Below are 14,437 nucleotides of genomic sequence, written 5' to 3'. Positions count from 1 at the left end.
CTGGTTCCCAGAAATGCCCAGGGCCTGCTCCTTTGACCTGTATGTGTGGAAGGAGGCGGAAGGAGGGCTTTGACTTTGTGGCTGCATCTCAACTGGAGAGGCAGGAGCGAGACTGAGGTCCCTACATCTCTTCCTTCCACCAGCAGGGCAAAGGCAGCTGGCCAGAGGTAAGGCTAGCTCATTGAGGACTTCATTACAGATGCTGTGGATCTTTTAGGAAAGTAGCAGGAGCCCCCAATACATCCAGGACCTCTCTCCTCCCCCTGGTGCCTGTGGTCCAAAGGACACGAGCGCATGCAAGAATTTTTGGCACCTGAAAAAATATCTTCATTAAAATCATAGGTAAATGAGTGGATGCTGAATTGGAGTAAATTCTAAATATGCACAGCCCATGGTCCACTCCACCCCCACAGGGTCACAGTACAGTCCTGCAAAGACATCATCCATGGGCACAGAAGTATGTAAAAGGAGCGCAACCAGGACCTGGACGTGGCCTGATCTTTCCATCCTCTCTCAGAAAGAAAGGCATCATGAGAAAGGAAACTAATTTCACAAACATGAGGACAGAGGTTTATTGCTCACGGTGACAGAAGGCTGAGCTGAGTCCTAGAAGGAAGGTACAGTCGGTGTGAGAAGAGTCAAGGCAACTTCCCCTCCTCCCCTGCTGCCGTGACTTCTCTGGAAAAACAGGCAGGCTGTCAGGGAAACATCTTTGGGAGGTCAGCTGACCATGAGACACACAAACCCCAAAAGCCATGACCCTCACCCACCGTGGGTCCCAGGGCTTGGAAATCCCCTCCTTCAAGAAGCAGCACAAAGAAAAGTTGGAGTTGCAGAGTGACTGAGAAAGACATTGTGGCGGAGTTTAAACCTATAAGTTCAGAGCACGCTGGGCTAGGAACTGAGCCCTGTATGTGGGTTTAGGATTTGAGATCCTCTCCATTCTAGGCTCTGTTCTCCAGCTTCTTGAAACGCTTTCACACTCAGCCCAGCTGTCCACCAGAGCTCAGGCCTTCAACATCAAGCCTTCCGCTGGGCTGCTGTCAAGGAAGTCATCCCAGGCCCTTCACAGAGATGCTGATCTGGACCTTCCTAAGTTTTACCTGAGAAATCCATGTGACACTTGATAAATTACCAAACGAGGTAGATAATTCTCTTGGGAATAATGAAGCTGGGGAAATTTTATAGACTGTATACAGATGAATATAAACATTTATCTCAAGGTAATCCTAGCAGAGTTGGTGGATATTGATCACTAATGAAGTGATCTTCTTCTCACTTCTCCTTGGGTTTTGATACCTGTGTCCTAATAATAATGGAAGTACCCAATCAGCTGGCATCTTTGGGGGACTGTCACCATGATGCTAATACAACTGGTTCTGTTGGTTTGTTGGCAGTCCTACGGTTTAGTATAAATTACGAAATGCCTCTTCTCAACATGTGTGGCATTATAGGTGACAGATCTTGTTTTTTAGCTAAAGAAGAGGTGGAAGGGATCAAGTTGCTTCTGGGAGTATAATTTGTTGCCTGCACAGAGCAAGCAGGAAGAGGAGTTGACAGTTATTCCTCCAACCTGATGTTGATGAAAACTTATTTGACTGTTTGAATCTGACTATTGACCTCAGCCACCGGGTCACCACTCCTTCGCTGCCCAAAGAGCATTTGTGTGAAAGAGAGACGGTCGGATTCAATGATGCACATTTTCCTGGCTCTTTGCCTGTCTTCAACCTCACTGGTGCTTTGGGGGTTGGGACAGCGAAGGGGGAACAGCTGCTTGATGCTAGGAAAGCGCAACAAAAGTGAATACCTGTTGTGATTGAAACCTGAGGGGCCAAAAGTGCTCTGAACCAGAGCAATTTTGTTTCGGGAGCACACAAAGTCCCGTATGGGCAGTGATGTGCTGGGAGATGCTTAGCAATGAGTTTTCAGTGGAGAAAAGGGCCTGGTTTGTAGCCTTTGCTGACTTTCACGGTATAAATATGCCCATTGTGGCTGATTTCAAGCTACCAAGGTGATGTCCCAGAACACGGAATTGGGAAGGACTGTGTGCCACTGGCTCCTCTAAGCAGGTGTGAGCATACCTCCAGCTGCGACGGGGAGGCGTCAAGGCTTCCAAGGCTACATCGGTCTCCATGGAAACTTAGAATCGAGACAAGAGTAGGCCAGGCTCAGTGACTTGTTTTCTAAATGAGGAGCTACGGTTAGTAAGACACCATCTTTTCAAACATGCACACACTTGGCTATTTTTTGATACTGGGGCCACTCAGCAGTGAAAAGCATCAGGTTCCTCCTGGCTGGTCCCTGTGGAACAGGGTCCTCCCTTCTACATCTCCAAAGTCAGGCTGTGCCCAGAAAAGGAAGGGGAGAATGAGCCCTCTGAGCCTTTTGCTCCCATCTTTCCACCCTGGAGGAGTCACTTGTTAGAGTGAAGGATGGAAAAATAACTGCTCTCAGCATGCACACGTCACTCGAAATGGTAAAAAGGCAAACAGGCAGAGCCTGGCCCACTCGCCTTGTTTTGATGAGAACAAGATGGCGGCTGCTAGTGGATTGGCATAGTTTTCTGAGTTATGGTTTTCGGTAAAAATTCACTGTCCCATCATGGGCCCAGAGCACTTTCTGGATCACCTTGGGAAGCCTCTACTGTCTGTTCATGACTTACAGAAACTAAGATATTGAACCCTAGGGATGATGGAACCAGGTGCTTTAAAATCAGGCTAAAAACCTGCTCAGGTCTGTTTTTCTCCAATCACCTCAAAGAACATGCCCGACAAGACACGTGAGACAAGGTGAAACGCTTCCTGCGAGTTCAAGTCACAGACTGAGGTTTGGGGACCTGCCAGGCACGTTCCTCTGCCCTCTCCTTGGCTCCAATAGTTATGACATGTGAATCAGAAGAAGGTGACTTTGGGTCAGACTTCAAAGAACATCATTGCATGTAGTACCTGCCTATTGAAAACCATTTTCATGCTAATGTTGTCTACACACGCACACACATGTTAGCTTTGGGGAAGGGGGAGGGGAGAGAGAGAGAAAAGGTGAATCCAGTAGAACTATGTCTAATGTAACTTGTCAGCCACAGCTGGGTAACACTAGCTGTTAGACATTTTCCCCTTGGGCTTGGGGGCCCGAGGTCCCAGCTGAGCACAACCGAGTTAGTACCAGCGGAAGGATATTTGGATTACAGCAGCCACCACAGCATGTGGCCATGTCAGACCTGGGCCCAAATGGCCACTGCCAACCTCGCTCCCGGGGTGACCGATGGCCCACAGAGGTCGCCGCTTCTTTTCAGCATGGAGCCCAATGGTCCTGGGGTGCATAAGCCGGTGGACACCATGCTTCCCCACCTGCCACCAGCATTATGAGTCCTTGATCATGACCGCACTGGGAGTGACTCCTGGGGAGTCTCTGCTGAGTCTCAGAGCTCAAAGGAGCTTCTCAGAAAGAAAAGCCAGAGCACACAGCACGTGCCTTGGTCATCCTTTGGTGATAAACAGGGGCAGTTCAATGTCTGCCCTGCAGGCACCAGGAACCAGGCTTCAACGCCGCCCCGAGCCGGGGGTCCAGCATCCCTAGGCTTGGAGGTGGTGGTGGCTGGCGGTGTCCACCCAGGCGCCCCGATCCCGCCCTCCCCTTCTTCTCACCAGCCGCCTCCTTCCAAGCTCTCCAGCGGAGCAACGTCCTTCACTCGGAGACCGGCAGAATGTTCTGGCTGTGGGAGTCCCCGGTGAGGCCGGAGGAGCGGAGCGATCGCCGGTGGAGGACCCGGTTCAGGATCTCTTTGCAGCTCTTGCGGTACTGGTGTCGCAGTAAGGAGTACACGAAGGGGTCGGACGCGGCCTTGCTGTAGGCCAAGCACTTGGACAGCACCCCCCAGTGGGAGCTGATGGGTACTGCAGAGGACAGCTCCACCAGCCTGTGGACAGAGACCGGGAGGATGTCGGGTTATGAGAGCACAGCGGGGCGATGCCTGCGCTCCCGTCTGAGCCCCTGACCCCGGCTTCCTGTCGGAGCTTCAGAGTCTCTGAGGCTGCCTCCTCCAGTGACAATGACAACAGCAGTAACAACCATTAACGCGGTGGCCGCCCACCAGGCACTTCCTTTAGGCCAGGTACTGTGCTAGTGACACATATTACACGTGAGTCATGGAACCCTGGAAGTTTAGACAGCTCCATTTTACAGGTGAGGAAATCGACATCCAAGGACGTTAGGGACTTTGCCAGTAAACTGCAAAGGCAGGATTTGAACTCAGGTGTGTCTGATTCGGGAACCCAAGGTGATCTGAGAAACGCACTCGGTTTCATTGCATCCTGGCCACTGGCGCTGACTCTGCTGCTGACTTGCTCTGTGACCCTGGGCAAGTCATTTCCCTTCCTGGGGCCTGGATGTTTTACATGAAAAGTGAGAAGTCGGATAAGATCATCTCTATGATCACTGCAGCCAGAAGAGATGGGATTCTTTGCTCCAAATCCTAGCTCTGCCTTCCAAGGGAGGTTGCCTGGGAGGAAGGGCTGAGAACAATTTCCCAAATATTCGGCAAAGCTCAAAGTATGTCTCACAGCAGGGAAGAATCTGCTGGTGAGAAAGGCTTCTTCCCAGGGCTGGGATCTGGGGGCCCCTGGCAATAGCAGCAGTAGGGGATGCCCTAACGTGACCTCATTCTTTAGGAGGAGGTGAGGGAAGAGGCGGCTTCTGTGTCAAAGGGGCTCGGTTCTGAAACCCATCCGACAACTCCATTCAACAGTGCTAAGGTCATGCTGTGAGGGAGTGACAGCCTTCCTCTATGCAAATGGAAAGAAAGTAAAATTGTCAGTTGCTCAGTCGTGTCCGACTCTTTTCGACCTTATGGACTGTAGCCTGCCCTGCAGAGTCTGTTCATGGGATTCTCCAAGCAAGAATACTGGAGTGGGGTAACCATTCCCTTCTCCAGGGGGTCTTCCAGACCCAGGGGTCAAACTCAAGTCTCCTACATTTCAGGCAGGTTCTTTACTGTCTGAGCCACCAGGGAATTCCCTCCGAATCAGGACATTAATTCTTCTCTTTCAAATGTGTCCAGAACCTTTGGCCATATTTGGACATTAACCAGCATTAATAGAAGGTACGAAAGGCCACAGAACTGGGAGGGAGCTTGGAAATAATTACCCTCTCCCCACCCACTGTCAAATGAGAAATCAAGGCCCAGAGAGGGAAAGAGTTTGCCCAGCATCACACAGCAAGTCCGTGATGGAGGAGGATCCACTAACTGTGCTCAGACTGGAATCTGGCATCTGTATCCTTCCTGGGAGGTGGGGTGAGGGAGGGGTCGGCAGGATGGAAGGCAGGGTGGCTTTCAGCATGGAGGGCTGCCCAGGTGAGAACCCAGGTACCGAAATCACCGAGCTTGGGCTGACCCTGTGTTGCCAACTTGAGTGATTTTCCTGAAGGCTTCTTTGGGTTTAGGTCATGAGGACAAGCTCAAGAAGGGAAGGAGGAGGAAGGATGCTGATGGGGTGAGATTCCCTGTTGCAATGATTCCCTTTTTGAACAGATCCTTGATGTCTCCATTCTAAGGCCCTTCTATCTGGCATCCTGTTTCTGCCCTTGCCCTCCCATCCTGAGGGGAAATGTGGCCAATGATCTGCTCTTCTCCTTGGAAGCCTGAATGGGGAAAAATGGAGCTGTTGGCATTTGGGAAATCTGTACTTTTAAGAAATCTATGTTGGGAAGTGATGAGCATAAGGGAACCAAAACCCCTGAGTCTAGAATTCACACCTAATAATAACAATGAAATAGCTGAATGCCAACGTATTGTTGCTATGCAATGCCCGGTTGCTTTTCCAAAATGTCTAGTTTTCTCCATATAGATAAATTCAGTCTGAGCATTTGAGCTCTCCTAGGAGAACTTATTCGGAGAAGGCGATGGCACCCCACTCCAGTACTCTTGCCTGGAAAATCCTATGGATGGAGGAGCCCGGTAGGCTGAAGTCCATGGGGTTGCTCAGAGTCAGACAGGACTGAGCGACTTCACTTTCACTTTTCACCTTCATGCATTGGAGAAGGAAATGGCAACCCACTCCAGTGTTCTTGCCTGGAGAATCCCAGGGACAGGGCAGCCTGGTGAGCTGATGTCTATGGGTTCGCACAGAGTCGGACATGACTGAAGCGACTTAGCAGTAGCAGCAGTAGGAGAACTTATTAAGAGCCAAATAGCATCAAACCATCCAGCAAGATCAAAATCATTATTTGCAGGTTCTGTAGATTTCACAGAATAAAGTTATTGAGGACAATTTAAAATTTCACCATTTAGATAATTAAGAGGTAAAATCTATTGCATTTGCTTCTCAGAGATTTTATGTCCAGTCTGAACATGCCTGGCTCAGTAATAACAACTCCCAGTTGCGTATCTCCTTTGGGCCAAATATGAGATGTGCACACTCTCTAACCTTACGGTTACCCTCTGCAGAATGGGTGTCATTCATCCCACTTTACAGATGAGGAAATCAAGGCTCAGAGGGACTGTGCAGCAAGCCAGCATCTCCTCAATGGGAAGCCCAGTTGCATCTAACTGCGACCCACGTCTTGCTTGGGTGCCACGCTGGGATTCAAATCTCCACATCGCCGATTGGACAGGGTGAATCCTGGGGTCCCTCCCGGCCCTGAGAACTCCCTTTCTGTGAAGTTGCTATGTGCCACCCAGCACTTCGGTCACCCCCGGTCCACAGTGCACAGGACTTCTATTCCGAAAAGCCAGCATCTGGCCTTCCCAAGGCCTCCAGGCAAAGAGATGCTTCAGATCAGCCTGGGCCTGGGCACTGCTCCCACAGGGCCCCCGGGCAAGGTGAACCTAGGACCTTCCGTGACCAGATGTGCTGGCTGACCTGCTTTCTGGTTTTCCTGTGCATGGGGACCCCCCCTGCCATGTGCCCACCGTGGCTGGCTTTGTTCTGTTCCAGCTCTGACAGTTCCAAGTCCCCACTGCTTTAGGGGAATGGGCAGGGGTTTCTGTGTTGCTACAATTGCTTCTTTCTAATTTCACATCTGGGCAGGGGATGGCCACGTGGTCCCCAGATGACCTTTGGGCAAGGGAACGCTCCAGCCCATCTTCTCATGCCAGGTCCAGCCACCTCCTCCGAACACCCTCCCCTCCAGGAAAGGGACATTATTATTCTGATCAGTCACAGTTTCCTCGTGAGCAGGGTCACCGTGTGCTCAATGTGGCCTGCTACGCTCTGCCTCTCCTCTCTGCTACTGCACATGATGGATTACTGAGCTCCGCTCTCCTGCCCCTGCCCGCAGGTCTGGCCCAAGAGCCCTGAGTTTAGGGGTTATTGGCTCAGGTGTTAGTTAATTAAGGGGGACTTGGTTTCCTTTCGCCCTAGCCCCCTGTTGTAGGTTGAACTATGTCTCCCCAAATTCATAGGCTGAAGTCCTAACTCTCAACACCTCAGCTGCTGCTGCTGCTGCTAAGTTGCTTCAGTCATGTCCGATTCTGTGCGACCCCATAGACGGCAGCCCACCAGGCTCCTCCGTCCCTGGGATTCTCCAGGCAAGAACACTGGAGTGGGTTCCCATTTCCTTCTCCAATGCATGCTAAGTCACTTCAGTTGCATCCGACTCTGTGTGATCCCATAGAGGGCAGCCCACCAGGCTTCTCTATCCACAGGATTCTCTAGGCAAGAATACTGGGGTGGGTTGCCATTTCCTTCTCCAATCAACACCTCAGAGTGGAACCTTATTTGGAACCAGGCCTGTTGCAGGTGTAATCAGTTGCTGGAGAAGGTGGGCCCCTAAGCCCATGTGATGACCGTGTCCTTACAAAAGTGGGGAGTCTGGGCACAGATGCACGCAGAGAGAATGCTGCAAGATGAAGGCAGAGATGGGGTGATGCTTATGAAGCCAAGCGACACTAAAGATGGCACGTAAATCATCAGAAACTCTAGGGGGGCAGTGGGGAGGCCTGGAAGAGCACCCTGGCAGCTTCAGAAGGACCCACCCGGTTGACATCTTGATCCTGAACTTCCGGCCTCTAACTGAAGCTGCACAGTTCTACTGTTGAAGTCGCTCAGTGAGTGGCAGCTAGCTACAGCGGCAGGGCTGGGAAACAGACCCACGTCACTGAGGAGCCTGTGGCTGTGCAGAGGGTGTTAGGCAGGATCTGGTTGTTCATGGGCCCCTGGTCATAACACCAACATGGCACCAAACCCTTTGGAGCTCCTGGAGCCCGTGGGCACCGAGGGTCGACATTGGGGTCAGCAGAGGTCAACAGCCCCCGGAGCAGGGCACTGGCCCTTCCCCTCCAGGGAGAAGGGTGTTTTCCCTACAAAGCAGGGCTCCCTGCCCCCTGCCCCCACTGTCCAGTAAGCACCAAGGTGACTTTCCAGGTCCCGCCTGAGGCATGTGCCCAAGAAACCTCTGCCATCGGGCAGTGTGCCGGGGAAACATTTACACTTCTGTGCTTAGAATGTCCAGCCTGTCCTGGACAACCTTGACACAGCTCCCCCGAGGAGCCCCTGGGCCGAGAGCGCAACAGCTGGGCGGCTGGTCAGGCTGGGGACTAAGGGGGAGGGGAGGTCAGGAGTCCGCTTTCCTGAGCATCTCAGGTGGCTCAGAGATGGCAGTGAGCCCCTGGGGGTCCTGGGGCACAGCCTGGCTGGGGTGGGAGGTGTGAGATGCTGCAGGATGTTGCTGCTGCCAAGTCGGAAGCTGAGTGTGGAGATGGGTGTTTACCTGACTCAAGGTGACCCAGAGCAGACACCTGTGGCCCTGACCTACCTGCCTGTCCCCACCTCTGGATCCTCTTTGCTCTGTATTTGTTCCGGGGGACCCCTCCAGGGAGCATCTCCCCTCTCTGGGCACAAGGCCCTCTGGTCTGGGTCCCAGGGAGGTCTCTGTGCTGGCTGTCACAGCAGAGGGCTGACAGTTGGGAAGCCGCCCCCTCGGCCTTCACCCACAGGGCTCTCAGACCCCACCTGGCAGCCTGGCCACCCTGGTCCCGGGAGGAGAATGGAGATACCCTTGCCAGGACTCCTGGGCAGTCTCCAACCTCCCTCCTCCTGGAGAAACCAGTGTCTCAGCTCTGCTCGATGATGGGAATCTGCAAAGTAACTAAATTCTGGGGGAGAGAAGACCGGTAACACCAGTAATCCCAGACCCAGCTTCTCTTCTGGGTCCTCAGAGGCTCGGGGCTTTGACAGCCACTTTCACAAACAGGATCTCAAGTCCCCCTGGCAGCGTCCCTTGCCCTTCACACGACAGGGCAGGACCTGAGGCAGAGTGACAGGCTGAGGCCACGTGGCCTGGGCGTGGGGGGTGGATTTGAACCTGGACTGTGGGTGCCAGGCGGCACCTCCCAGCTCCTTGAGTCAGTTCTAGGTTAGAAAAGGCCTTCACTTTCAACCCTTGAATTTAAAGTGGTAAATTGGTGCCCCCTCTTCACACTTCCATGATATCATCTCTCCCCCACTCACACACACACTCACACACGCACACACTCACACACGCACTCACACACACATTCACACATGCACACACACACACACATGCTGTGCACCAAGTGCAACACGGGCCACAGAACATCCTTTGGGAAGCAAGCCTGGTGTCTTCTCAAGACTTCTGGAGAATCTGGTCTGTGTATTTGAAGATACATAAGTAACAGGCTGGGCTTCCCTGGTGGCTCAGCTGGTAACGAATCTGCCTGCAATCCAGGAGATCCAATCCCTGGGTCGGGAAGATCCCCTGGAGAAGGAAATGGCAACCCACTCCAGTACTCTTAACTGGGAAATCCCATGAACAGAGGAGCCAGCCTGATGGGGTATGTTCTATGGGGTCGCAAAAGAGCCGGACACAACTAAACAACAAGCTGAGCTTTAAATGTTCATGAGCCACTAGCAGGGAAAAGGCCTTTGATTAATAGAATATTAACACTGGGCATATTAAAGCCCTCTGCTGTCATAATTCCATGACTCTGAAAAGCCACGATAATGCTGCTGTCGGATCCACAACGGCCTCGAGGCCCCACTCCGATGATCTGAGATAATCATAATTACTTGTAAGCATATGTCGCTGGGGAGACAATAGCCTTACAAATGCTTCTAAAAAGTGCATTTTAATTCCGAAAAGTGTAATTCGAGTTTCTGGATGAGAATCTGTTGCAGATCCTCACACCCTGCTCACACACTCTGCAAAAAGCCAGACTTGGCCCACTGGGGCTTTTGGTGTAAGTGTGTGAATAGAAGGCAGTGACCCTTATTAAGAGTGAGGGTGGGGGGGACCTCCCTGGTGGTCCAGTGGTTAAGAATCTGCCTTCCAATGCAGGGGACATGGGTTTGATCCCTGGCCAGGGAACTAAGATCCCACACACCACGCCTTAAGATCCCATGCCACGCCAGGGCAACTAAGCCCGCGTGCTCCAACTACTGAGCCTACATATTGCAACTAGAGTCCATACACTGCAACGGAAGATCCCGTGTGCCACAACTAGGACCCAACGCAGCCAAACAAATAAAAAGAGTGAGGGTGGAGGTTTCCAGTGCGTTCCTCTGTCATCTGACATGCCCCAAAATCCAGGTGCAAGGGGCTTTTTGGTTGGTTGGTGCAATGTGGGAATCTGAGAGGTAAGGATGCATGGTCAGCGCCGGGCCACCTAAATCTGCTGATGACTCCAGCTGCCAGTAGTAATGACCTCTGGGCCCGACTCCAGGTCCGCACAAGCTGCTGTCAGTCTGGTGGGAGGTCAGAGGTGACTCCATGCAAACACTGCCACTTCTAGTGAAAGGACTCACTCACCGGCCTGGCGTTTACCCACAGGAGTCTGGATGTTTAGGTTCATGCCAAGATGCCTGGGCCTAGAAGTTGGATCAAAAGCCTGTGGACAAACATTTCTATATTTTCAGCACCTGGTCCACAGGCTTTGGAGATGTAACATGGTCACAGGGCTAAATTTTTGCCAACAGGCTTGGTACTGGCCTTGAACCCTTGGATCTGCCAGTTGCTACTGCTATGGCCATGGGCCACTCATCTCACCTTGTTGATCCTCAGTAAATGGAGATTCTAGCACTCACCTTGAAGGAGAGCTGTACAGGGTAGGTATTGGTATATCCTGGCTACATTATAGGTGTTGAATAAGTCATCAGTCAGTTCAACTCAGTTCAGTCACTCAGTCGTGTCCAACTCTTTGCGATCCCATGAATTACAGCATGCCAGGCTTCCCTGTCCATCACCACCTCTCGGAGTTTACTCAGACTCATGTCCATCAAGTCAGTGATGCCATCCAGCCATCTCATCCTCTGTCGTCCCCTTCTCCTCCTGCCCCCAATCCCTCCCAGCATCAGAGTCTTTTCCAATGAGTCAACTCCTCACATGAGGTGGCCAAAGTACTGGAGTTTCAGCTTTAGCATCATTCCTTCCAAAGAACACCCAGGACTATTCTCCTTTAGAATGGACTGGTTGGATCTCCTTGCGGCCCATGGGACTCTCAAGAGTCTTCTCCAACAGCACAGTTCAAAAGCATCAATTCTTTGGCACTCAGCTTTCTTCACAGTCCAACTCTCACATCCATATATGACCACTGGAAAACTCAAAGCCTTGACTAGATAGACCTTTGTTGGCAACGTAATGTCTGTGCTTTTCAATATGCTACCTAGGTTGGTCATAACTTTCCTTCCAAGGAGTAAGCGTCTTTTAATTTCATGGCTGCAATCACCATCTGTCGTGATTTTGGAGCCCCCAAAAATAAAGTTTGACACTGTTTCCACTGTTTCCCCATCTATTTCCCATTAAGTGATGGGACCAGATGCCATGATCTTCGTTTTCTGAATGTTGAGCTTTAAGCCAACTTTTTCACTCTCCTCTTTCACTTTCATCAAGAGGCTTTTTAGTTCCTCTTCACTTTCTGCCATAAGGGTGGTGTCATCTGCATTTCTGAGGTTATTGATATTTCTCCTGGCAATCTTGATTCCAGCTTGTGCTTCTTCCAGCCCAGCATTTCTCATGAATAAGTGATAGGTATGGTTATAAAGGGCCTTCCCAGGTGACGTTAATGGTAAGGAAACTGCCTGTCAATGCAGGAGACATAATAGACGAGGGGTCGATAACTGGATCGAGAAGATCCCCTGGAATAGGAGATGGAACCCACTCCAGTATTCTTGCCTGGAGAGTCCCATGGACAAAGGAGCCTGGAGGGCTACAATCTATAGTGTCACAAAGAGTCAGACACAACTGAAGCGACTTAGCACACATGCATGGTTATAGAGACCCCCCACATCCTCCAATAAGGGAAGTCTGAGAATTTATTTGAAGACTTGAGTGGTTCTTAACCCAAGAATGGTGCTTCCCAATCTGAGACAGTTATCAGGCAGATGTGAACAGACTGTGGATAAGGAGAAGGGATCTGCCCCCCGCCAGCTGGACCTTCCTGATCAGCTCAAATCGGGGGCAGATGTCATAGCACAAGCCCCTTCTCTTTCTTGATGTTCTGATTCTGCTAGCTCCCAGCGCTTCCCACGGCTGATCTAACATCAACCCACAGGCTTGCACATGTCTTCCCCCAATAAGATCGGAGGGGGAGAAGTAGTAATGCAGGCTGCTTAGACGGAGGTTGTCCCTGTGGAGTTACCGGAAATAGTAGTGTCTGTATTGATGGCTCAATGAGGGGTTTAAGTACCACTCGAGCAACTTGATCTTAATCATCGCAGAAGCTGCAATGTGGTTCTGAGTGGGTCACGGCACCAAGTGTCTTCCTATATCCTCTGGGAGGAAGGAGAAGCCTCCACGCAGGGCAAGGGGACCCATGGGTGGGCTTTGGCTCCAGGCAGACCCTGGCAGGAACCCTGGCTGAGTCACTCACAGGATTGGCCTCAGAATCCATCTCAACAACTGTGCTGGCTTGCCATGTGCAGTGGATCCCAATTGGCCTGAAACCAGCTCACTCTCCCTGGATGAGCGGCTGCTAGAGAAACTACCATTTCCATAACCCATGGCTCTAGGTTCTCCACGGGGAATCATCTGCAAGAAGTTAAATTCTCAGCTGCATTTCAGAGCAGAGCCTGACTTCGCTTCTGAGACCAGGGAGATTATGTCCACACTCGGAAGCCAGCTTGGGAAGAACAGCAGAAGAATCAACTGCCACCAAAAATATGAGCGGCCCTGATTCCGGTGCTGGGGATGGTGGGAGGTACACTACGAGGAAGGCCGTGCATGGGTATTTTATGCATTCCTTCCTAGAGTCTGACTTCTCCCCACAATGAGTGTGCAGTTCTCAGCCCTGACTCAGTGTATGATGGGAGAGTTTGGGTCCAGCTCCTTGGAGGTGGGGGTCAGAGCAAATTCTGCCCCACCCCCGGTCTACCCCACCTCACCTGTTTTAGCAGTTCTGCTGCCCCGGCACAGGAAGGGTAGCTCAGGTGTGACCCTGGACTTACCCAGCACACAGCCGGAGCCCAGAAGGTCCCCTGCACGTGATGAGCAAGTTCACACGTGTCCCTCTCCCTGGGGTGCGCCGGGGCCCCTGCTATCACAAAAGCTAGGCCCCTTGTGGGAATCTCTTCTGTCTTCAGTCATGGAAGGGGCATGGGGGTAGGGCGTGGGCAGGGGAAGGTGGTTCCAAGATGGGTGTCATTTCAAGAGGATTAGTCACAAGGATCTGCTGGCCATAAAGTCCCTACTGTTACTCTGTGCTGGGACTTGACGTCCCCTCATTCAGACCCTCGAGGACCCCTGCCTCGATGCACTTGACCCTCAGAGGAAGCCACTGAGTCAGCCACTGCTCATTCTTGCCCATCTAGATGAGCAGCGCTGAGCAGGGCGCTGGACAGGGCAGGAGGCGTTCTGAGCACTCTGGCAGCTCGGCCAGAAGGACCATCCCAGGAACGAAGGTGTTCCTGCTCAGAAAAGAACGATCTAGAGGTAAAGGGGATGAGGGAGCTGGGAGTAAGAACACGGGTGTGCCTGGACCCCAGAGTCTCTGGCTAGAGGCCAGCACTGTCCGACAGAAGAAGAAGGTGAGCCTCAGGTGTGAAAAGAAACATGTGAAGTTCTGTTAACTTCAAACCTTATGTAATTCAATATATCCAAGATAGCACCATTTCACCATGGAATTGATATGAAAAGTTTTAACTATACATATATTGGTGGTTTAGTAGCTGGTCGTGTCTGACTCTGGCTACCCTGTGGACTGTAGCCCACCAGGCTCTTCTGTCCATGGGATTTTTCAGGCAAGAATACTGAAGTGGGCTGCCATTTCCTTCTCCAGGGGATCTTCCGGACCCAGGGATAGAACCTGTGTATCCTGCATTGCAGACAGATTCTTGACTGCTGAGCCACCAGGAATCTTATATATATGTGTGTGTGTGTGTGTGTGTGTGTGTGTGTGTACATATATATATATATATATAATATGTATGTGTGTGTGTAGTCATGCTAAGTCTTGGAAACCCAGCATGCATGTCATACCTACGGCACA

General features: G+C 51.5%; 1 protein-coding gene across 1 annotated transcript in view; it reads right to left on the bottom strand.

Moving 5' to 3' along the window:
* Nucleotides 1–544: 544 nt before the first annotated feature.
* The window catches only part of GPR26 (G protein-coupled receptor 26), a 29,680-nt gene continuing 15,787 nt past the window's right edge, over nt 545–14,437 (bottom strand). The window contains exon 3 of the mRNA XM_024985961.2: nt 545–3,916. Coding sequence (XP_024841729.1) covers nt 3,685–3,916 — 232 coding nt within the window. The 3' untranslated portion in view covers nt 545–3,684. The remainder of the gene's footprint in view (nt 3,917–14,437) is intronic.

This window comes from Bos taurus, chromosome 26 (genome assembly GCF_002263795.3).
Source record: "Bos taurus isolate L1 Dominette 01449 registration number 42190680 breed Hereford chromosome 26, ARS-UCD2.0, whole genome shotgun sequence".
In the NCBI taxonomy this organism is placed as follows: Eukaryota; Metazoa; Chordata; class Mammalia; order Artiodactyla; family Bovidae; genus Bos; species Bos taurus.
Note: the sequence above shows the minus strand (reverse complement) of the source record. Positions and strands in the feature narration are given on the sequence as shown.